General features: G+C 60.6%; 1 protein-coding gene across 4 annotated transcripts; it reads left to right on the forward strand.

The window, feature by feature from the left end:
* The first annotated feature begins 931 nt into the window (after positions 1-931).
* B3GAT1 (beta-1,3-glucuronyltransferase 1) lies at positions 932-22,738 on the forward strand. Of its 4 annotated transcripts, XM_032472333.1 has the most exons (8): positions 932-1,311; positions 10,628-10,714; positions 14,446-14,538; positions 14,666-14,812; positions 17,725-18,233; positions 18,685-18,981; positions 19,746-19,846; positions 20,760-22,738. In XM_032472333.1, exons 3-7 carry the CDS (start codon positions 14,535-14,537, stop codon positions 19,830-19,832), a joined length of 1,044 nt encoding a protein of 347 aa, XP_032328224.1. In that variant the 5' UTR covers positions 932-1,311; positions 10,628-10,714; positions 14,446-14,534; the 3' UTR covers positions 19,833-19,846; positions 20,760-22,738. The 4 variants fall into 4 exon arrangements, with proteins under 4 accessions (XP_032328224.1, XP_032328221.1, XP_032328222.1 ...); XM_032472330.1 differs by having other exon boundaries at positions 10,628-14,538; XM_032472331.1 differs by having other exon boundaries at positions 10,628-14,538; positions 20,806-22,738.
* Positions 22,739-22,745: the final 7 nt, after the last annotated feature.

The raw sequence follows: 22,745 nt of genomic DNA on the forward strand, positions 1-22,745 counted from the left end.
GGATAGCCTGTAAGTCTCTGGCAACTTGATAAAAGAGCATTTAGAAGTGTCCCCATAGATGACTGCGTGTCACGGCTACATCTGCACCCCATACACACATGCACACACGTGTGTACACCCAGGACTCACTGGTTGCACATCCTCCCGCCCACCCAGCACATACAGGCAGGAAACATGCAGGGGCTTCTTTGCCCAAGGAGCCCTGGGAAATTCCTGCGCAGCCTGCTGGTCCCGCTGCTCCCCTCTGCTCCCTTTCCAGCCTTTCTCTAGCCCCCACGCTGCCGGCTGCCTTTTCTTTGGAATGTCCAGTGCACTGGGGTGAGGGGGAGTGGGGATGTCCAGAAGGACACACAGCAGCTTGGCAGGCCTTCGGAAAGCAGCAGTGCTGACAGGTGCGGCCCCCCTGTAGGCCGGAGCCTGAGACACCCATCTCCACCCAACAGGCACCCTGGTATCCTGGCAGGTACCAGTTGCCCCACCAGCCATCTCCCTCTCCGGGTTCTTGAAGCCAAGGGGGAGCGGCACCCTCCCAGCTCCTGGCTCTGCCTCTCGGTCCCAGAGAACCGCCCCTCAACTGCCCGGCCCGGAAACAATCACCCTTTGAGAAAGCCTGCCAAGCCGGGCGCCAGGAGCCGCTGGGATGGAGGCGGGGTGGGGGTGGGGGGCTTTAACTCCAGAGAGCAAGGCCCAGAGATGTCGCTCCGCCCGCAGCCCCGGCTCCAGCTTGCAGCTCCAGGGCCGCCTCCGCCGGGGAGGGCGCGGGGGTGATACCAATCCGGGGGTCCCTTCCCTCCGCGCCCCCGCCTCAGCGGGCGAGGTTGGTACCGACCATCAGCCGCGCGGGTCCCGCCGGCAGCTGGCGCTCGCTTGGGGTGGGGGCGGGGGCGGGGGCGGGGCCGGCTGCGCTGTCACAGCCGCGGCGGCCGGGGCGCATCCGCCGCTGCCGAGGGGACTCTGCGCCGGCCCAGTCGGCTGGGCTCCGGCCGTGCGCCCCGGCCCCCGCGCCTCCGCTCTGCGCTCCCGGGGCCCGCCCGCCCCACTCCCCTCCGCGCCTCCGGCCTCTCTGCCCGGCTCCCCTCCCCACGCCCCTTCCTGAGCTAAGCGCAGAAAGGCCAGGCCGGGCCGGGGCGGCGGGCGGACGGCGCGGACCTAGCGGCTATGAAGGGGCCCCCGGGGGCCCGCAGCCCGAGAGCCCCCTGGGACGGAGGCGCGCGCGGCCGGGTCCAGCAGCCTGGGGGTGCCGGGGCCGGGGCGTAGGGGCTGCCGCCCGCGATGGACCTCACCGGGAATGATCTGGACTCGCCGCCGCAGGTCAGTGCCCCCCCGCCGCCGCGCACAGAGCCCCTTTATGCGTCCGCATCAGTACCCGCGCCATGTCCTCCTGGGCGCGTGTGCGCGCGCCTGTGTGTTGCGTGTGTGTGCTTGTGTGCGTGTGTGTGGCTGTGCGAGCAGCGGGGCAGCTGGAGAGCCGCCGGGAACCGGACTGGGGCCGAGGGGCCTTGAAACAAAACCTGGGCGATGCCCGCCCTCCTTGGGCGGCGTGGAGTGGGGAGCTGGTTCTCAGCAGCTCCCAACAGCTAGCCTGCTCTCAGCTTGCTGGTCCCTCCCCACCTCAGCAGGTGGTTCCTGGGGGCCCGGGCCTCAGGGGCCAGCACCCGCTACACGGGCTCCCCAGCGTTGTCCTCAACCGCTCTGAGGCTGCAGCCACCGGCGAGTTAAGTCTCCGCAGCTCTGCCGGGGATGCTGAGGGGCTATGAGGTGGCCAGGTGTCCCAGGGTCCTTAGGATGTTCAGTGTAGAGGGAGGAGGGAAGCACGACCCCATTCACCCTCTACCAGCTGCACTGGGGCTCCAGCATGGGGTCCTGATCCCTCCCAAGTCAGAGCCCATAACTTCTGAGAAGGAGCTGAGACGTGAGGCAGGAAAGAAGGAAGAAAGAGGCCATGGCATCCAGCGGTGCCAAGGAAGGAGGTGACAGCTTGGGACCAAGCGCTGAGGTCAAGAGACACACACACACACAAGACCTTGTCCAGTCTCCCCTTCCCCTTCTCTGGCCAGGCCTAGTCTCAGCTGGCACTGTCTGCATGGATTCTTGCAGAAGCTGGGGCTGAGGGACTCCAGGGATTTCTGATGCACTGGACTCTGAAGCCGGCCTTGCTGACCATTGTCAGCCCCGTGCCTGGAGGGGGACGGGGGCAAGGGCAGCTACACCTGCGTGGGAACCAGTCTGGGTGGGGTGCCTGTTTGGACTTGAGTGTGGGTTTTGTGGCTTGTACTGCTTCACAGGACTGGGTAGGGATGTCTTAGTGCATAGCCTGTGACACTATTGTGTGCATTTGTGTGGAAATGGGGACACAGCTTCATAAGGTACTGGGGTTGTGCAGCGTGTGGCTTCACAGGAACATGGCTTGAGGTTTTCTGAAATTTTTGCTCTGTGCCTTGTGTCTCCCTACCTCTGTCAGTGGCCACCACAGAGACGGACATATTTCCTCCCAAACCTGCACAGCTGGGGGCCATTACTGGCTTTACTGGACCAAACTTCAAGTCCCCTTCCCTCCCGTGAGACCCTCAAAGAGATTGTGCACTGTGCTCAGTCCATCCCCAGCAACCCCTAAGGTTCTGGAGCTGCGTGCCATTCCCCTCTGCCCCTTTGGGTGGGAGCAGAAAGGCTTGCCGGGAGTACGGAATGGGGAGGGCTGATGGATTTGGGCCCCATTCAGCAGTGGTGCCGAGTGGCTTGCCGTGCCCATTCTGTCCCAGGCCCTTGGACACCTGGGCATCCCTGTGTGTTCAGGCACATTAGAGGCCCACGGGCGCTGGGCTGAATATGTGCATGTAGGTCTCTGGCTGAACAGGCACTGGCTAGTCCCCAGAGTGTGAGGCAGGTGAATCACTGAGGGGCACAGGCAGAGACCAGGAGCTTCAGAGGAAGATGCTGGCAGGGCCAGCCCAGTCCCCTCCCTCGGGCCTCTGGACCCACCTGGGTTTTCCCACCGCAGTTCTGAGGGGCAGGGGCGAGGGGTGAGGGGACCAGGTCACTGTACACCCCTGGTCGTGAGCACCGAGGGGGAGACAGAGCAGGAGCCCTGCAAGTGTGAGAGTTGTCGCAGGGTGAGCTGACCTGGAGCCAAGCCCTAGGATCTGGGCGTGTTGGTTCAGCTTGGCTGCAGGAGGAGCTGGCACAGAGGTGCCTGAGAGCTCCCCTCGGCTGAGAACTGGAGGGGAAGGGAAGCAGGGCTCGGGAAAAGAGAATCTGAGAGTCAGGCAGGCAGAGCAGCTGCGAGAGACAACAGACAAAGGGACAGAAGGGACAGAAGCAGGCTCACAGAGCAGCCAGCAGGGAGCCCAGTGGGGCGGGAAGTGGGGGCGGCAGCCGGCTTCCTTCCCGAGTTTCCCAACCCTGGGTGAAGCAGGGGCACAGTCTCCTAGGAAGGTTCTTCCCAAGGCTCGCATGAATGTGGGGTTCGGAGGGAGGCCCGAAGGCAGAAGGGGGACCGCCTGTGAGACCGGGACCCTCAGGGAGACGTGGCCGGGAACCAGCCCCTGTGCTGAGGGCTCCCCTACCTCCTGGGGCCTGCCCCACCCCCAGCCCTGGGTACAGTGGGCTGGGGGCACCCGACACCTGGAGATAAGGAGAAGGAAAACCTCCTGCTGCAGCCTCAGGTCTCCAGCCGGAAGGCCTCTGGGGGCCCCGCTGAGCACGGGGTAGGGCACGGGCTCAGCCAGGCGGGGCCGCCTCAGGCCCTCCATGACCAGCTGGTGGACTGTGGGGGAAGCTGAGCCCTCTAAGCCCTGGCTCCCTGAAGGCCTGTGAATCCAGGAGCCCTCTGTACCAGGCTGTTTGTGGTAGAGTTCTAGGTGGATGTCACCGTAGTGTCTGGAATTTGCTCACTTCCGCATGTCTTCTGAGTGGCTCTGGAATTTGGAGTAGCCATTCTGTGGCCAACCTGGAGCCAGTCACACTGGGGTTGCCATCTCTCCTATCTCCCATGCCTCCAGACTCTGGGCCTTCTCTGCCTGGCAGTGCCTGTTTCCCGGTGCCCCCTTACCCATCATGGCAGCAATACCGTTTCCATGTCTGATCAGTAGCAATGTGGTCCTTCCACTTACCAGCCAATGGTTGTCCAAAAAAATCCATGCAACTGATGAGAGCTCCAACCCGGTGGCCTCTTGGTGTCTGTGCTGAAGGATGGCGAGGTGGATGGAGATGGCTCCAAACCCCCACTTCGTGCTCGTTCACTGAGCACCTACTGTGTTCCAGGCTGTGGGCCACGCCGGGAACTGAAGCGTCAGAGTCAGATCAGGATTTCTATTTAGCTTTGGAAGAAAGGACTGTGTGGGTTGCTTTTTTTTTTTTTTTTCTCTTTTGCAGCTATAGCAAATTTACTTTTCTAATGAGGTTTAGCTCCAGCCAATATTAAAATGAGTCTGCACTCCCTGAACACACCAGCAATAACAGAGCAGCGGCCTCCCAGCCAAGTGCTTGGCAGGGCTTAGGGCTTCGCCAGCAATAAGCCCAAAGTGGAGAGTGTCTGGGCCACCAGGATCTGGATGGGCTTGGGGATAAAACTTGCCTGCAGTTTTAGACTCGTGGACCGGGTTTCTCTCTTCAAGCCATTACAGTTGCTTCGGGAAGGAGGGGAGCAGGGGTGTAGAGACGGCAGGCTTGGCCGTGGGTACCAGGAGTGGACCCAACCTGCAGCTGGCCCTGGTCTGCGGATGCTCGCCGACTGCTGTGTGAGGCTGGGCACAGGCGGTCCTCTCTGCCTCACTTCCCTCCATCTCGTTCTCTTCTGCATGAAGCAGTCGAACAATCTGGGCTCTGAGGCCATGAGTCCCTTTATGCTCAAGACTCTGGGCTGTTCATGTAACCATCACTCAGAAGCCTGAGCCCAATGCTGGAATGGGGTGGGCTGCTCTTCCTCCCAGGTGGGCTGTCCCCCAGCCACACCAGCCACATCTCAGCTCAGTAGCACATGTGTCTAGTAGCCATCACATTCCCTGCATCACAGAGTTCTCCTGGCAAATGCTGCCCTAGACTCTGCACAGAGGGCTCAGCCAGGTGCTGCGAGCACGGAGCCCAACTGCTGGACTCAGATCCCTGCTCTGCCGCCACAGCTGTGTGTCCTAAGGCCAGTACTTAACCTCTCTGTGCCTCACATTCCTCATCTCTAAACGAGGACGATAGCAGGATGTCTGTGAGGCAGGACTGAGTGTTACGGTTAATCACATTAACCACTCAGAAGAGGAGTAGCAAGTGCTTTGCTTTGCAATTTTTTATTGTTCGTTCAGTTAACGTTTCACATAGCGAACCCTTGTGGAACCGGCGCATGGCCTTGCTTCCATCTCTGACCCCTCTGAGCCTGTCTCCTCACCTGCGACAGGCATGAGGCCGGTGGGTGGGCCTGCTTCGCTCTCCCCAGGACAGAGGACGGGGGGTGTCCGTCTTTGCACACGAACGATGCCACACGCATGGGGGAAGTGGGCACACCTGAGATTCCGTTTAGTGGCACCACTCCCACCAAAGACCATTTCTGGAGCCCCCACGCGTTCAAAATAAAAGGAGGTGCATGAGGTCATGGGTTCAATCCCCAGTACCTCCATTAAAAAAATAATTTAATAAGTAAACCTAATTCCCCCCCCTCAAAAATTAAATAAATAGAAATAAAAAATAAATGGAGCAAATAAGGTCCCGGCCATCAGCATCTTGCTGGGTGAGGGCCTGAGGGCTCCGCCTGGGCTACCGCCCCTGGTCTTGAGGGAAGGAGAGCCCAGCAGAGGGAGGGGGGCCTTGGGCAGACAGGATTTAGAGGTCACCTGGCTGAGCCGGTCCCAGCACCAGGTGTGTCAGCCACTCACCAAGGGACAGAATCTCGGGAGCCTCTGTCTCTTCATCTACAATGGGAGGGGCATGAAGCATGTGAGCTTTCCTCCCAGACTGTGCTGCTGACCCCGGAAAGCTCTCCTTTACAGACGTCCCTGGAGCAGGAGGCAGGAGCAAGGGAGCCCACTGGCCGCGAAGGCAGAGAGAAGAGTAAATGGGTCTGGGGAGCATCTGCAGCTACGAGCTAGCCGTGGACCCACAGGTGGTCTGGCCCAGACTGGGAAAGGGGCGGATTCTGTGGCTCTAGGCTGTTTCCTCCTTTCTACCAATGAGGAAGCCAGTGCCCAGAGAGGTTCCATTCCTGTTTCAGGTCACACAGCACTTTGGTGCCTTGTCCCAGATGGTGGCCTAAGTCCTCAGAGCCTAGCCCTCCCGCTCTCAGGCCCCCCCATGTTGTGCAGGACAGAGACGAGCAATGGGGTGGCAGGAGCAGCTCCCCAGGCTCAGGATAGGAGACCCACACTGGACCCCCAGGCCCCTTCCACCCACCCGCCGGCACAGGCCTCCTCTGTCCCCCTCATGACAGCTGACCCCAGAGGACAGACCTAAACTGCCTTGACAGGGCCCCAGGGAAGGTCAGCTGGTTCAGACCACAGGCGACACATTAAAAATACATGTGAAACTTTAATTAAACCAGTGAATCATCAGTCTGCATGGTATGTTCACGCATGCTCTGGCCGAAGGAATGAGGTCAGCCTGGAAATCAGGTGGGGTGAGCCGTTGGGCCCGCAATGGCTCGAGAGGGTTTGGGGTGCCGGCTCTGCTCAGACCAGACCCAAAGCCTTGGGTCCCCATTAGCTGACTGGGGTCTTTCTAGGGTGGGCTTCTCAGCCCGAGCAAATCTAGGCCATCCTCAGCCCATCCCCACCACTGTCCAGCACGCTGGGAGGTAAGTGCAGACTCAGAGGTGTCAGGGCTGCGTCCCTGGAGATGCAGTTTCTGGAAGGGTGCGGCCAGTGGAGCAGGCCACACCAGGCCACCTGGAGCACCTCCTTCCAGGGGCGTCCATGCGTGTACTGAGTGCCTCGCCCCTTCGTGCCCAGGCGGGACCCACGCTCGGCTCCTGGGCAGTTGAGCTCAACTTGCTGTACAGACTCTGATCACGTGTTTCTCTTCTTTTTCTGTCAAAAAGCTCTGAACTAAAGCTGAAGTATTACTCACCTACCTCATCACCTGTCGATGTTAACTTCCTCTCCCTCCTGTAAATCTCGCTCTGGGAACAAGTGTCCCACTTGCTCCCGATGTCCACCACCTCCCTCCACGCCCGAGGACTGGGGACACAGTGGGCTGCCCTGTGTGTGCATGTGCATGAGTGCATGTGTGTTTAAGTATGTACAGGCATGCATGTGTGCATGTGTGTGTGTACACGCACACATCATCTGTCCACGTCCTGTCCTGCTCATTCCTAACAACTCATCTGGAGCCTCTGGGGGCTTCCCACAGCCATGCCCTGTGCGTGTTTCCTGGCGGTTACCCTGCCAAGCAACAGCCAGCAGGGAGCTGCACGCACTGGGACAACACACAGGTGCCCACCCAGCCCTGCTGCAGGGAAGGCCTCCTGTGCCCCTCCTTCAATGTCCAGGTGTGTCTGACCCATCTACCCAGACCTTCTGGATGGCAGGTTCTTTTTTTGTGGTTAGAACAACAGCACAACAAAATTAAAATGTAGCATCTTAACTGCTCTTAAGTGTGCAGTGCTGTTAAGAACATTCATCATTCAGTGATCTTAACCATCCACCTCCAGAACCTTTTCTTTCTGCGAACGGGGAACTCTGTATTCGTTAAACTACCCCCGACCTAGCTCCCAGCCCCCAGCCCGGGCACCTGCCCTTCCGCTCTCTGTCTACAGAGGTCTGACCACTTACACATCTCTGTGAGTGGGTCACACAGGGTTGGTCCTGCTGCGCTGCCTCTCCCTGAGTGCAGCATCCTCTGGGGTCCCACGTGCTAACAGGTGTCAGGACTCTCTTCCCCTCAGGTTGTGTCCCACCATGTGGATGTGTTTCGTTGTCAGGCTGGGGGTCGTTTGATGCCAGACCAACCATAGGGCAGTGTGCTAACTGCGGTGTCTCTCCACTGCCCTTCCCAGCCCGGGGGCTGTCGGGTGGGAGGTGGTGCAGACACCTCTGTGCTGAGTCCTAGGCGTCTGATTTGGGCCTCTGGTTGCTCCCCTGACTGTCCAGTGCCAACTGCATGTACGCAGTGCCCAGCCCATGTGACAGTCCCCAAAGGTGGGGCAGGAGCAAGTTGGGGAGAGCACTCCCAGCAGAGGTACCAGGTGGGCTGCTGAAGGGGCACCCACTGGGCCCCCAATCCCCCACCTCCCGGGCACCCGGGACTCTGGGAGCTGGGGGGCAGCTGGGGTCTCCTTGACCCCCATCCACAGGGGAGACCCAGAGAGGCAGAGATGGGCCCATGGCAGGAAAGGTCAGCGTGTTCAAGGGCATTTTGCTATCATTGTATTGGAACCAGGCAGGACCTTGTCTGGGCAGAATCTCAATCTGTGCTAGGGTGACCCGCTGCCAGTTCTGCTTGGCCTGTCCCCAGTGGCGGGGTGCAGCCAGGAGATGGAGGCGGTGGGGAGACGGTCCTGGGAGCTGTGGATTGAGCCCCTCTGCTCCCCGAGCTTGTGACTCAGGCACAGGGGACCCGCCCTCGGTCTGCTCTTGAGCTGGTCTTCCATCAAGTGGAGACCCAATCACAGGAGGGCTCCAGCCAGGCTCAGAAGCCGAGGGTGTGCACACACGCCCACGGACACACATGCACTCGTTCAGACCGGGCGTTGGCCACGCACACACACGTGCATGCACACACACATGCATGCACACACACATGCATGCACACGTGTGTGAAGACGTGGGCTGCAGCACTGTGAGGTCACTCAGGAGCTCTTTGGTTTGTGAGGGGTCAGGCAGGGAGGCAGCCTCAGGAGCTCTCAGGATGAATGGCAAATTCCACGTCCAGGAGGACAGGCAGCAGGCGCCTCTGGTGCCTTCACCAGGCTTACAGGCCAAGTCAGACAGCATCAAGAGGGCAGTGGGGAGAGGGAGTGGGGCATGATAAAACACAGGGACATGCAGGCCCCACGCTGGGCCATGGCAGAGGCAACAGCAGGGGTCAGAGGCCAATCTGAGGAGGGAAATGAGGGAAGTAAGGGGGTGCTTGCGGCTGAGGCTGGGCCTGGCTTGCTCTCTGGGCATCTGGACTCAACCTGTGCCCCTGGGGCTGGCCCAGACCCTGGGTGGGAGGGGAAGTCACCATCTGGATGGACAAGGGCAGGTCTGGTGGGTTCCAGAGCTCTCGGGAGCCCTGCAGGGAGGGAAGGCGCTGTACTGGATGTGGGTCACACAGCCGTGGGCAGAGGTGGAAGGGAAACGGGAGAGGCCGCAGGGAGTGGTGGGTGTGGCCGCACGGCAGAGCCTGGATGACACTGAAGTTTTCGATCTGTTCAGATTCCACAGTGAACCGGATGTTAACACGCAGTCCAAACCTGTTTTCAGTCTTCAGCGAGTCAGAGTCCAAACCTAATCCAAAGGCTATTTCTGAAAAACCAGAAAGCAAACAAGGGAACTGCCCCAAACATGCAAAAAGTGAAGTGTATTTTCTGACTCTGCTCGGCTGGAAGAAACCAAAGCTGTCATGTGGGGTTTAACACCAGGCCCAAGTGGAGCTGGCCTTCCCTGCTGCCCCCGCCCAGGGTTTGGTCTCCTGGGGAGAGGCGACAAGGTGGGGCGAGGCACAGAGTCCACACTGCCCTTCCTGCCAGGCCTTCTGAAGTGAAGGCCAAAGGTGGCCAGGTCATGGCAGGACGCAGAGCCCCCAGGGCCTGGCCTTCCCTCCCCAGCAGCCTGTACCATGAAACTGTGGGGGAGCCCCTTCCTGGGCCCTCAGCTGACCAGGGTGGGCAGGGCAGGGCCGTCCCAGTGAGCTGGGAGCCTGTCCTGGGCCTGCAGGCGGGAGGCAGCATGCACAGGCACCTGGTGTGAGCAGCTCCGCTAACTCCCAGACCTTGGGCCCTGCCAAGCCACAATTTCCTCATATGTACAATGGGGATGAAGCCCCCTGCCTGCCTCTCAGCCTTCAGTGGAGACCAAAGGGCTGGGCATCATGAAAACTGAACCTCACCTGCTCCAACAGCACGGCCGTCCAGGACCTCACTTCCCTCCTGAGAGTGGAGTGAGCTGTGGGACCTGCTCCAGGGCGAGGACAGCGGGTGGAGAGGCCACTCGTGTCCTGTCAGGCAGGGCGGGGATGGGGGCCGGGGGCCAGGGCTCTGGGGCCGGCTAATGGAGTGTGGACTGGCTGGACCGGAGCTGAATAGCTCTGGTGTCCTGGCTCTCCTGAGCAGCAGCAGCAGAATCAGTACTCGTCCCCTGATCCCATTAGGGCTCCCACAGATCTCTGGGCAGGGTCAACCCTCCCCTCGCGGGGCCCCAGCTTCTGTCAACCTTGCCCCTCCCCTGCCTTCTGCAGCCCCGGCCCCCTGACCCGCATCCCTCCCAGGCCCAGGGGGGCTTGGGCTCCTGGAAGACGAGGACGGCTTCTTTCCTCGCGGGCACAGCCGGGGCTCTCCTCCATCCCTGTAAGACCAATGTCCTTTATTCTGTCCGTGCACTAAATGGTACCCAGGCCAGTGGGAGCCTGGGGTCCCCTCTGGTGGCCAGTGAGCCGCATCCTTCCCGAGCATCTGTAATATTTGTTCCCAGCCTGTTTGTGACGGTCCTGCTTGTTCTCATTGTCACAGAATGTGACACACCATGAACTGTGAGCTGGAAAGAAAAGAATGTGACGTTTCTATGAAAACTAAGTGGAATGCTCTCGATTCCATGAGGTGAGCCTGGGAAAAAACTTCTCCAAATTAGATGAAGATTGGCGGGAAATGTCAGGAAACTCCTCAAGGATATGGCACTGGGTTGTTCACTGAGCGTCCCAAAGCATCCCCAGGTCTTGTCACTCTGGAGAGGTCAGGCTGCAGGCACAGCGCCCGGCCCTCCCACTCCCAGAGGGCAGTGAGCTCCCGGGAAAGGCTGAAGCCTGCTTCCAAAGAGGGCGGAGCTGCACTGGCCAGGAGGAGTGTTGGGTTGCACTGCGCGGTCATCGGGGACCACCGTCCATCCAACTCTGGGCGCTTCAGTCCTTGCTTCTCCTGAGCTGACACGTGTGGCTTGTATGTGTCACCTGGAAGGAGTCTTCACCCCACGGCCTCCTTGGCCAGCCAGCCAGCCACTGTCCCACTCCAGAGATGTGGGGTTGGGTGGTCTGTGTGTAACAGACTCGACGCTCACACACACACACACACACACACACACACACACACACACACAGGTGCACACATGCCGTCTCTGCAGCACCTCCCCCAAGAGAGGGCCATGTGAAGCCCCTCCCTGAGGGCTGATCACTGCTGGAAGGCCGCCTGTCCATCTCCCGTGCCTCCGCATTGTCCCTGGAACCTAACCCAGAGCCCCACCCACCACCGATGCTGAGACTTAAACAAGCTTCCTCCGCGGGAAGATGCCTCCCTGCACGTGTGGGACCGTCCAGCCTTCAAGCCGACCTCACCTGGCTTTGCCTCCCCAGCCTCGCCCCTCCTGTCCAGCCTGACTGGCTCCAGCCCAGCCTCGGACCCATCAGAGCCCCTGATCTAGGTCCCAGGACACTCTGAAACTCATAGGTCTTCCCAGACGTGGCCCACCTCCAGGGCTCACTGGCCCTTAAACCATGACCGAGCTCCTTGGAGAGCCATGTTGCGGCCTCTTGCTCTGACTCTGGCCTTGATGGACCCCGACCCCCGTTTTGTCACACAGGACATTTCTCCATCCTCACAGCCCTCACTGTCCGAACCCCAAGTTGCTAACGGAACAGAACTGAGACTTCACCAGGGTGATCCCAGTCCAGCCCTACTTTTGGAGATGAGGGCAGGGGCTGAGGAGGACAAGCAGGGGCCCCGAGCCCCCATGAAGGGCCGGCCCCCGGCCCACTGGGCTCACATGCCCCTCTCTACAGCCCTGATCTGTGTCCAGTCGAGGCCCTGGGAGGTGCCCAGGGGCGGAAGGGCCCCCATCTGTACTTGCTGAGGGGCACAGGACGATGGCGGCGGAGGATGGACACAGACACGAGCCGCGGTGGAGGGCGGGGAGTCGCGGCCGTAGCAGACACGAGCCCCTACTCACTCTAGCCTGCAGGAGCCTCCCTCAAACATCTGTTCTCTGTGCCACGCCCCTCCCCCCTCTGAGTGTGACCCAGCTCTCCTCTGTCTTTGCCTCACCCCCTTTGCCCAAGCCCACCGAGGGCGGGGTCTGCAGAGGCACCAGCCCTACCTACAGGCAGGCAGCCCCTACTTCAGGGTTAGGGTTAGGAGCAGCTACCCCATCTCAGACTTAGGCCTCTAGGTCTGGGGTGGGGGTAGGTACAGCTTCCACCCCCACCCCAGGACCCAGGCCCCAGTTCCCATAGACCCGCCCCCTGCTGGCTAGCTGGCTTCCCCCAAGGCTGGAGCCCTCCCTGCTCTGCTTAATAACCTCCTGGTAATTATCTCCACAATTTTGCTGCTTGCTTATAATAGTCTCCATTAAAGTTATAGGGTTTTCAGGCCGTAATGGCTTCCAGAGTAATTAATGCACAACTGGGTTTATGGCTAAGTTTATTTTTAGAGCTTTTCTGCCTCACCCCCTCCCCCTCCTCTTATAGATGCTTTGACCAGACAGACTGGATGGGATCAGAGCCTCCCTCCACGGCCCCAGCCTCCATCCCCCCATGTCCACTCCGGCCCCCTCCTGCTCCCCCTGGGGAGGTGCTGGGACCCACTCTGGGGCCTGACCTCCCTTCCCGAGCTCCTGACTGCAGCACAGACCTAAAGGGTCTGGCAGCTCAGGTCTGGCTCCACCATGTGCTGTGACTTGGACGAGACACTGACCCTCGCGTCTCAGCAAGCCCCGGGTGAAACGGGGAAGAGGTCCTCACCTGCGGCTCAGGAGTCCTGAGGACTGAAGTGCTGAGTGCATCCAAACAGCTGTTCTTGTTAAAACCGCAGCCCAGACCACCCACAGAGGAGCCAGTGCCAGAAGCAGGAGGCTGCCCCAGCTCAGCCACCTGAGTGCACCAGGCAGGCCGGGTGTGTGCAGAACAGCCCCAAGCTCACCCTGCCGTGGCTTTCCCACCCTGAAGTAGTGCCCTCCCCAAGACCAGGACTCCTGGAAAAGCTCCAGGGTGATCACAGAACCAGAGGAGACCTCCCAGCCAGGCCTGTTGGAAGGGCCTCTCCTCCTAAGACGCCCAGCCAAACAGAGCCCCTTTGCAGCCTGTCTGGCCTGGGGCGGGTGGGAGATCGGCAGGGGTGTAGCGTGAGCTCACTCAGCACAGGAGACCCAGACTGGCATCCTGGGGTGGGATCCTGGGCTCCAGCACCTGCTGGGGCCACGGCATGGGAGTCTGAAGGAGACCCAGCACGCGCCTCAGGATTATTCTCCTCTGCTCTCTGTGCCCCCACCATCCCTGCCTGTAACCTTAACCTGGGGGCCTCCCCAGCTGCCTCCAAAGAGACTGTGGAGGTGGAGCTGAGGGGGGGTGGGGGCAGGGTGGCCACCCCAGGACACCACAGTGCATGTCACTGAAAGATGACATGGTTCTTCCACGAGGCATGAGGACCAGACAAGGACAGGGAAACAAACTGCCTCCAAAACCCGGGGCCCAAATCCTGCTCAGCCCAGCTCCTGGCCGTGCTGGGGATGGGTGGTCCCCCTCCCGTCGCCCCTGTGGACCCAGCTGCACCTTGCATGGTGCTCAGGGCAGAAGTGATGAGGAAGGTGGGAAATGGGATGTGACAGTTTCCATGGCGTCAGGAGGCTCAGCGCCCACCTCCCGTCACGTGGGAGGCCAGGTCGGGGCACGGGGGCAATCTCCCCATGCAGGGCCCCTCTCCTGGGGCCTCTGCTGCTGCCACTTGAGTGCCATCTGACCAGCACGTGGCAACCCACCCGGCCTCGTCTCCTCGTTGACACCCAGCTGCAAGACCTGGGCTCTGTCTTACCCACGGGGGGGGGGGGGGCTTCTCGAGAATGTCCCACCAACGTCAACAAGAGCAGAGTGTTCCCTCCCAGGACCCATCCTCCAAATGCCTCTTATTGGTCCTCAGAGGACCCAGCCCAGCACCAACCCCTTAATCCAGGCTGTGGAACAACCATGGGGGCACCAGCATTCAGCATTCACAGACGCTCATGTGTTCCAGATGCTCACTGAGTATATCTGGCCCACGGGCTCCACGGGCGTTAAATTGTTTAATTCCCAGAAGCCCCGGGAAGGAGGTGCTGAAGGTGCCCATTTCATAGATGAGAAGCCTGGAACACAGAGATGAGCTGGGGTTTGATCCCAGGCAGGTGTGTCTGCATCTGCACCCTGCTGACTCCAAGTGGGCAGCACATGCCCTGTGCCTGTGGGGACAAAGGTTAGCAGGCAGAAGCCGGGATCCACCCAGGAAACTCAATGCTCTGTATCCCCAGCCAGCCAGCCCTGCTGGGGCCTGTCCCACCCAGGTCTCTGGCCATCCTCCTCTGCTCTGTCTTGCAGGTGTCCACCCTGCAGGGTTCCTGACTGCATCCTGGACAACACACTCCTCAGCCTCCAGTCGGGTGGGGCTCTGCAGAACTGCTTCGGCAATGGGTAGGTTGTGAGCACCGGTAAGGCCTGCTGGCCAGCATTCGGCCTCCCGCTCCCCCACGCCCGGCCTGCCTGGCCCATTCTTGTTCTTTTCTCCCCTGTGTTTGGACCATCCACCACCATCGTGCAGGTAACGAGGAGCTGTGGACCCAGCCAGCCTTGGAGATGCCGAAGAGACGGGATGTCCTCGCCATCGTCCTCATTGTGCTGCCCTGGACGCTGCTGGTCACCGTGTGGCACCAGAGCACCATCGCGCCCTTGCTGGCCGCCCACAAGGGTGAGCCCCTGGCCCACTGCTCATGGGCTTTGGTGATGGGGGTGACCAAAGCCAAGGCTGCTGGCAGCTGGGGAGCCATAGGGTGAGCCAGGCCAACGACCCTCCTCTGGGGGGGGGGGGGTCTTGGCCGCTTCAGGGACCTGACAGAAGCTGCCACACATGCGGAGACTCAGGGGCCAGATGCTGTCCCCGCTCCCCGGGCGCACTCAGTGGCTGGTGGGGCTGGTGGGCGGGCGGATTCCCAGCTGTGCCATAGCCTTCCAGGGAGAGTGTGCTGTTTACTCCCTTTCTTCCTGGTCAGGAAGCCCTGATCCAGCCCTACCAAGTACAGACCGTCCCTGGAGCAGGGGTGGGAAAGCCGGCTTCTCTTGCTCTGAGGCCAGACCTTTTCCCGCTCACGGGGGGCTCCCTTCACCCCAAGGCCGGGCATGTGCCCTCACCTGGCCTGCCCCCATCCCGCAGTCTCCGGTCCCACACCCTCCGCCCCTGCGTCCACACGCAGACACCATCCTCCAGGGCAGCCCTTCTCCCACTGAAATGTGTGTGAGAACCTGGGGGCCTGATGAGGCATGGGCATGCCCGGCCCACCCCAGAGACAGGGCAGGGTCCGGGTGGGCCTGGGAATGAGTGATCTGGGGGCAGGCAGGGGCCAGGAAGCAGTTTGGATTCCTGATATGGAATCACACGTCGGGTCTTACTCAGCCGGGGGTCCTAAGGCTTCCACCAGGAGCAGCCAAGGTGAAGGTCGCTGTGAGCCCTCTGCCAGGCTGGGCACCTGGAGCCCCTGACCTTTCTCCTTGACTCCAACATGTCTCTTTGGTGCTTGTCATTCTGCAACCTGTCATTCCAGAGGGGCCATAACTACCACATGTCAGAAGACAGCACCACGTGGATTCCATTCTCGGCAGAGCTCTGGGGTCAGAGAAGTCGGGCTGTTGTGCTTAGCACTGATGTCCCTGCCTGAGGACAGGGAACTGGCCGCCTGTCTCCCCAGAGCAGCCAAGGCAGACCGAACGAAAGCGGCACTGAAAGACGTTAGGGAGGCCCGTAGGGCTCAAAGGTGGCAGAAGCCCTGCCCAGCCACATTGTGAGGCCCGGGCAGCCTCCCAGGGCACAGACCCACCCAGGGGATGATTGCAGTGGCGGAAAGAGGCAGGCAGGGGAGGCTCGGTCTCGTTCCCCAGCCTCGGTACCAAAACTTCCCTCGGGGCGGGATGAATTTGCCCGTCTTTATATCCTGGTCAGAGTCTCCTCTCCTCAAGATTGTTCTCTTAGCAGCTTGACCCAGAACTGCTTCGGGAAGCCCCCTCTGCTCCCTGCATCTGTGCTCATTTTCCTGCTGCATCTGCACCCGTGGGCCTCGCATCCCTGGCCGGGGCGGGGTTCCGGCTGCCGCTATGTGTCCCGTCGTGCCTTCAGCCTGTCTGAGCTCCCTGAGAGCCCGGACCTGTGTCCCCTCTGGAGCCCAGCGTCAGACCCCACCTGCTAATGATGGGACTGGGGCAGAGAGGTGGCAGCGGCTGGTTCACAGCATCCTTCCAGAACCACGCTTCCCTCCTTGGGTGTAACCGCTCACACCATCCTTTCTGTAGCTGCAAGAAGCCACGGGGAATAGAGCTGTTTACCACCCTCCTCCTATACAAGAGGAGCTGAGAGTGACCTGCTGGGCAGTGTTCCAGCCCTTTAACCCCGTAGTAACTCGATAAGGTAGACACTGTTATCAGCTCCCTTTTGCATTTGGTAAAACTGAGGCACCAGAAGCTCCCTGCTCAAGGCCATATGGTTGGTACGTGACAGAGCTGGGCAGGGTCTGAGCCAGGTGTTGGGATCCTAGGTCTGTCCTCTGCTCGTTGCCACCTCCTGCTGAGATGCTGTGAGGGCAGTGAGGGCCCAGTCATCCAAACAGGAAGGGAGGGCTCTTAGGGATGAGAGTACCAGTGTGCTGATTCCTCTTGGTGGTGGGACTGATGCTTCGCCCACAGGGAAGATGTCCAGGATGTAAGAAAGGCTTGGTGATTAGAGCTGCCTGGGCCAGAAGGAGGGGCTCCCCATGCCTCCAAGTGTTTCACCTGAGGCCAGGCCTCCACCAGGTTTCATCCAAGTCCCTGCTGGGGTCCTTGGGACACGTGGTGTACACAGCTGGGTGCAGGGACAGGTAGGGTTCCAGATGGTTGAAAGCGCGTATCCAGAAAGTGCAGGTTAGGAGACCGACACCAAACCACAGAAGAACTAAGACAGGCCTCCACTCTGTCCTTTTGCCCAAATGTGGGGATACCTAGAATCAGAAAGGACAGGATCAGGACAAAATTTTCTTGACAACTATGGGCGACACCCTAGAACAACAGGCAGCAGTTAAATATCAAATTCCACACCAAGATTCAGAGGCTGGATTATGAAACCCCAACGCGAGGGTTTGTGAAAACCCGGGCAGGGTAATGTTAGACCCCAGGGCACAGTGAGCTTTGTCCGAGAAGGTTCTGACACCGCCCTCAGGCGCGGCAGCAGAGGGAGGCAGTGCCCAGGCTCTGCAGTCCCACACTGGCTCTGGCCAGATGAGGAGGGCATAGGGTGGCAAGGGCAGAACACTCTGTCACGTTAAACCCAATACATTTGTGAACCGAGGATACAGGCTTGGGATTTGGCCAGCTGCCCTCAATAGCTACCGAGCTGTCAAATGTGGGAAGGAGGAAGAGGTCATTTCTGTGTCTCTAGCAGTCAGAATTAGGAGAAACCCGGGAAAGGATGTCAGGCAGGCAGCCTTGACCTTCAGCCCCAGCCTCCCTGCCCCCTCCCAACTCCAAACCCTGCGGCAGGTGGAGGAGCAGAGGAGAGGTGTGGCAGGGCAGGGCTGGGGCCCCTGCGGTACCTGCAGCCTGAGCCAGCCCACACCGCTCTCTTCCGCCCACCTGCAGATGACGGCAGTGACTCCCGGCGTGAGGTCCCCCCCGGCACAGACCCCAGGGAGTACTGCATGTCCGACCGCGACATTGTGGAGGTGGTGCGCACGGAGTACGTGTACACGCGGCCCCCGCCCTGGTCTGACACGCTGCCCACCATCCACGTGGTGACGCCCACCTACAGCCGCCCAGTGCAGAAGGCGGAGCTGACGCGCATGGCCAACACGCTGCTGCACGTGCCCAACCTGCACTGGCTGGTGGTGGAGGACGCGCCCCGCCGCACTCCGCTGACTGCGCGCCTGCTGCGCGACACCGGCCTCAACTACACGCATCTGCACGTGGAGACGCCGCGCAACTACAAGCTGCGCGGAGACGCACGCGACCCGCGCATCCCGCGGGGCACCATGCAGCGCAACTTGGCCCTGCGCTGGCTGCGCGAGACCTTCCCGCGCAACTCCAGCCAGCCGGGCGTCGTGTACTTCGCAGACGACGACAACACCTACAGCCTGGAACTCTTCGAGGAGGTGCGGGCCGCGCACACGCGAGGGAAACCTGGGAAATCCTGGGAGGGGCAGCCTGCAGGGCCCCAGGAGCCTGGGAGAACTGGCTGAAGGGAAGGGGGTTGGCGTTGGGACTCCCAGACCATAGCCCTGGCCTCGGGGCATTGTCTGAGGGCTTCCGGTTGCAGGTTGCAGGGGCGGGGGTTCTGTGTCGACCCTCGGAGGGTCCTGTGGTTTGGGAGTCAGGGCAGTGGGGAGGGGAAGGAGTCATTTCAGACTCTAACCTGAGAAGACAAGTGTTGCAGGAGGGGGCAAAGCAGGCAGCAGATCGCGCGAGAAGGGGAGTGTGACCTGGGTGGAGAGGTGGGCTAGCGCCCCTGGCCCAGCCGCACACAGTTCACTGACGACTCGCCTTCCGCGGGAGGGGCTCCACGCGGGTTGGCAGCGCAGGCGCCCTGACACTCTTCCCCTGTAGATGCGCAGCACCAGGAGGGTGTCCGTGTGGCCCGTCGCCTTTGTCGGCGGCCTTCGGTACGAGGCCCCACGGGTCAACGGGGCAGGGAAGGTGGTCGGCTGGAAGACGGTGTTCGACCCCCACCGGCCATTTGCAATCGACATGGCAGGATTTGCAGTCAACCTGAGGCTCATCCTGCAGCGGAGCCAGGCCTACTTCAAGCTGCGTGGCGTGAAGGGAGGCTACCAGGAAAGCAGCCTCCTCCGAGAACTCGTCACGCTCAACGACCTGGAGCCCAAGGCAGCCAACTGCACCAAGGTCAGACCCTCGGCAGAGCTGACAGTAGTCGTGCAGGCCTTCCCGGCCCAGGCAACCCTCCCTGCGGAGGAGGGAGAAGGGAACAGGGCCTGGGAGACCCGGCCTCCCAGGAGGGCAGGTTACTGCCCATCAGGCAGCCACACTGAGGGCAGGAGGAAGCAGGGAGGGGCGACCAGCGGGGCAGAGCCCAGAACTGCATCTGTCTCTCACAAGAAGCAGCTGGGCTCCATGACCTCCCACCAGACACACCTGCATGTGGGCACACACGTGCACGCACATGCACAGGAACATACGTGGACACACGTGTGCACACTCCCACACACCTGCGTGCATACTCAAGAACACGCACGCGCGCACACACACACACACACACACACAGCGCTTCTAGCTGGGACTTCTCCGGCTAGGGCCTGGGCTGTCATGTCACTTGTCTGAGCTGAAGGCCCAGAGGAACCCTCTCCCTCTGGAGAGACCCATTGAGAAACAGAGGAGAGGATGAGAAGCAAAAGGAAATCTTGGGGCCTGTTTGTCTGTTTCTGTAGCTGTAGACGTTCTGTTTCCCACAGATATTTTGAATGCATCCTATGTACAAACAGCGAGAATGAGGGCTGGGTAGAAATAAAGAACAAAGGAGGAAACCCCGAGGGAACAAGGGCAGGATGGAGGGGCCAGGGAATGCTTGCAGTGGTGGGAGGGAGGGAGCAGGCGGTGGCAGGGCGAGGTCAGGGCCCGCCCCATATCCTCTTGTGTCTCTGGACACACAGATCCTGGTATGGCACACTCGGACAGAGAAGCCGGTGCTGGTGAACGAGGGGAAAAAAGGCTTCACTGACCCCACGGTGGAGATCTGAGCCCCAGGACACAGGTAGGGTGAGGGAGGTAACACAGGGCAGGCCACCCAAGTCTGGATGCAGAGTAGATCTGCCGAGGCTTGTCCCCTCTGTCTTTAGTAGTGGTGGTCATGGGGCAGACATCAGCGGGAGCAACAGGAGTCCACCAACCCTGCATGCTGGGTCGTTCTGCCACCAGCTGCTTGGGAGGCCTGGCCATCCAGGCACCGCCCGTCCGCAGCTCCCTCCTCACAAGTTCTGCTCTGTGGACTCGCCCAGGCTCTGTCTCCTGTGGGTTCCTCCTCAGTCATGGTGGAAGCATGGCCCCCAGAGCTGGGCTCGGCCCCCAGGTGCCACTTTTCACTGTCTGACCTTTCTGTCTCTGGGCCTCAATGTCTTCATCTGCACAATGGGTTGCTGGGGTACCAGGCATGTCTCTGGAACTGTGAGTTCTGCATGCATGTTGCTACTTTTGTTTCATTCTTTAAAACCCTCTATCGAAGTAGGTCACAGGCTCCATCTACACTTTAGGGGTAAAGAAACATTCAGAAAAGCTGAATGGAGTGAATGGTACCAGGTGATGGGCAAGCTGGGGATTTTGTGTGGGCTTCCTGTGGTCTTGTCACAGAGGCAGGAGCTTGGACCGTGGGACACACATCTGTCCTCTGGCCGGGAGTCAAGCTGCAGCTTTGTATGACATTGGCAACTGCCTGCCCACGGGGACCACAGGGTGTCATTCTGCCTGTCTTGTCCCTGAAATTAGAAAATTACCTTGGTCGGTGCCACTGATGCGGTTGGCACAGAGCATCACTCCCTGCCCCATCCCTGACACTGGAGCGCCTGCCCCCACTGCCTCTCAATGGGGACCCCGGGGTGAGCTCTGCGGACCCCCTGGGTGGCCCCCCCAGGGGGCCCTCACGCCTCACCCTCCCTCCCTCCCCTTCACAGGAGCCTCCTTCTCAGACCCGGTCCTGGCCACCTCCTCTCCCCACAGCTGGTGGCCCCTCCGGGGCAAACTCCTAAGGAATCACCATCACCCTCCTTCCTACTCTGGGGCCTTCAGAGAGACCAGCTGATGGCAGGACAAAGGACGGAGACCCTAAAGCACAGAAACCCCAGACCCGTTGTTCTCTTCCATCCCGCCAGGGCAGGGCCTGCTGGAGCAGACACCGTGGGCCCTGAGCCCAGGAGCGATGCTGGGCTGGGAGGGAGGTGAAGGACCTGGCGGTCCAGCAGAGTACCCCCCAAACACACCCCCGATCCCTGCTCCCGGCCCCACGCACGACCACATGGCACAGACTGGCCAGGCACTTCTGAAGACGGAGAGCGGCCCCTGGCCCGGCATCAGTTGGAGCTGCTCAGAGGAGACACAGCCGTCTGGCTTTCCTCAGCTCCTGTTTCCAGAGCATAAGACTGTCTTGCTCCCAGCAGGCAGCCAGCCCAGGGTGAGGGGAGCCAGGCTGCCAACGGGCTCCCCCTTCCCGTACCTCGTGGTGGGAGTAGACCCCCTTCCCCAACCCTCGTCCCTCAAGCCTGCTCCTTCCAGCACAGGGAAGGAGGTGGGACCCTGAGCTAGCACAGGATGTGGGCTGACCTGGATGAAGACCACGTGGGCCCCAGGCCCCTTGCCTAGGCTGAGCCTGGGGAAGTGGGAGCCCTCCCTGCCCCCAGAGCCCTCAGAACTTCAGGCCACAGGGGGTCGAGGGGGCCCGGGTGTGAGGGAAGGAGGAGGGCCCGGGCAGCCCCACAACTCCTGCTGAGGGACTTTGGATTCGGGAGGAGTTCATGGAAGGGGCAGAGATGATCTGAACACTGAGGGCAGGAGGCCGGAGTGCACACTACTTTGGAAATCATGCAATTTACACACAAAGTGGGAGAGGAAACCTCACTTCTCCCTCAACGGTGGGGGGTCACATAGAGCAAGCTGGCCTCACATCCAGCTCCCCCTCCACCTCCAAGAAGGAACAGTACGTGCGGCATGCGGCCCTCGGCCCAGGTGATGAGGCCCCTGTCTCCCTGCTCTGGGCCCTGGGCCTGTGCACAGCTTCCCGATGGGCCGGCCGGCCGGCCTCCGCCGGTCTCTCACTCACGCTCCTGACGGTTGGAAGCACAATTTCCCTCCCAGTGGAGGAAGAGGAAGGGCCTGAGCCTACTGAGGGGGTGTTCACTTTTAACTGCTAACAGCCCCACTCCACTGAAACTCACAGGACGGGTCTGAGGACCCCTGAGAACCACCCCTGTGTGCGTGCGTGGGTGCACAGGCAGGTGGGACTCAGTCCAGGACCTAACAGTCACACAGCAGCACTGGCTGACTATTTGAAATGGGTTTAACTCCGCCGCCCCCCGACCCCCGTAGTCATGAGACCGTTCGACGGGCTCACCTCCCTGAGAGCCCTGAGCCACCAGGTGGGAGCACCTGGGGACCAAGCAGGTGGCGGGAGAGGTGGGGAGGGCGTGGGCACGGGCCTCGGTCTGTGAGTGAGTTGACTCTGGGCACCTGGCTGCCTCGCTTCCAGGACCAGCCCGAGTGCAGGGCAGCTTGGCTGGGCTGGGGCCACCTTCTTGGCCAAAACCCAGGGCTCGTTTTCAGGAGGTTGGCAGTGAACAGCAAGCTGGGCTAGTCTCTCCCTCTCTCTCTCTCTCTGATGCCAGTCCAGCTGTTTGCACCTAACACCCTCTCTTAGCCGCATGTGTGTTTATTTATAGTTATACCCAGGTGGACTGCAGTGTTCATCTTTGTTGGGAGCGACTTCGTTGTGAATCAGAATTGGGCCCATGACTACAGTGTGTTTCCAAACCCTCGGGCCGGGGGTCCCAAGGACAGAGGTGGGGGGTGTGGAGCCCACGCAGCTGCACCATCTGATGTTTTAATTCCACTGTATTTAATTTGTTTCAAAATTAAAAGTCAAATATGGTTTTTAACAGTCCTAGCCC

This window comes from Camelus ferus, chromosome 33 (assembly GCF_009834535.1).
Source record: "Camelus ferus isolate YT-003-E chromosome 33, BCGSAC_Cfer_1.0, whole genome shotgun sequence".
NCBI classification, from domain to species: Eukaryota; Metazoa; Chordata; class Mammalia; order Artiodactyla; family Camelidae; genus Camelus; species Camelus ferus.

What these genes read in the sequence shown, in the direction of transcription:
- B3GAT1 (XM_032472330.1), top strand. Translation starts at nt 14,208, where the DNA reads ATGAGAAGCCTGGAACACAGAGATGAGCTGGGGTTTGATCCCAGGCAG. An exon ending in CAGAACTGCTTCGGCAATGG is followed by an intron (nt 14,539 to 14,665) that starts GTAGGTTGTGAG and finishes ACCATCGTGCAG; the next exon opens with GTAACGAGGAGCTGTGGACC. An exon ending in CTTGCTGGCCGCCCACAAGG is followed by an intron (nt 14,813 to 17,724) that starts GTGAGCCCCTGG and finishes GCCCACCTGCAG; the next exon opens with ATGACGGCAGTGACTCCCGG.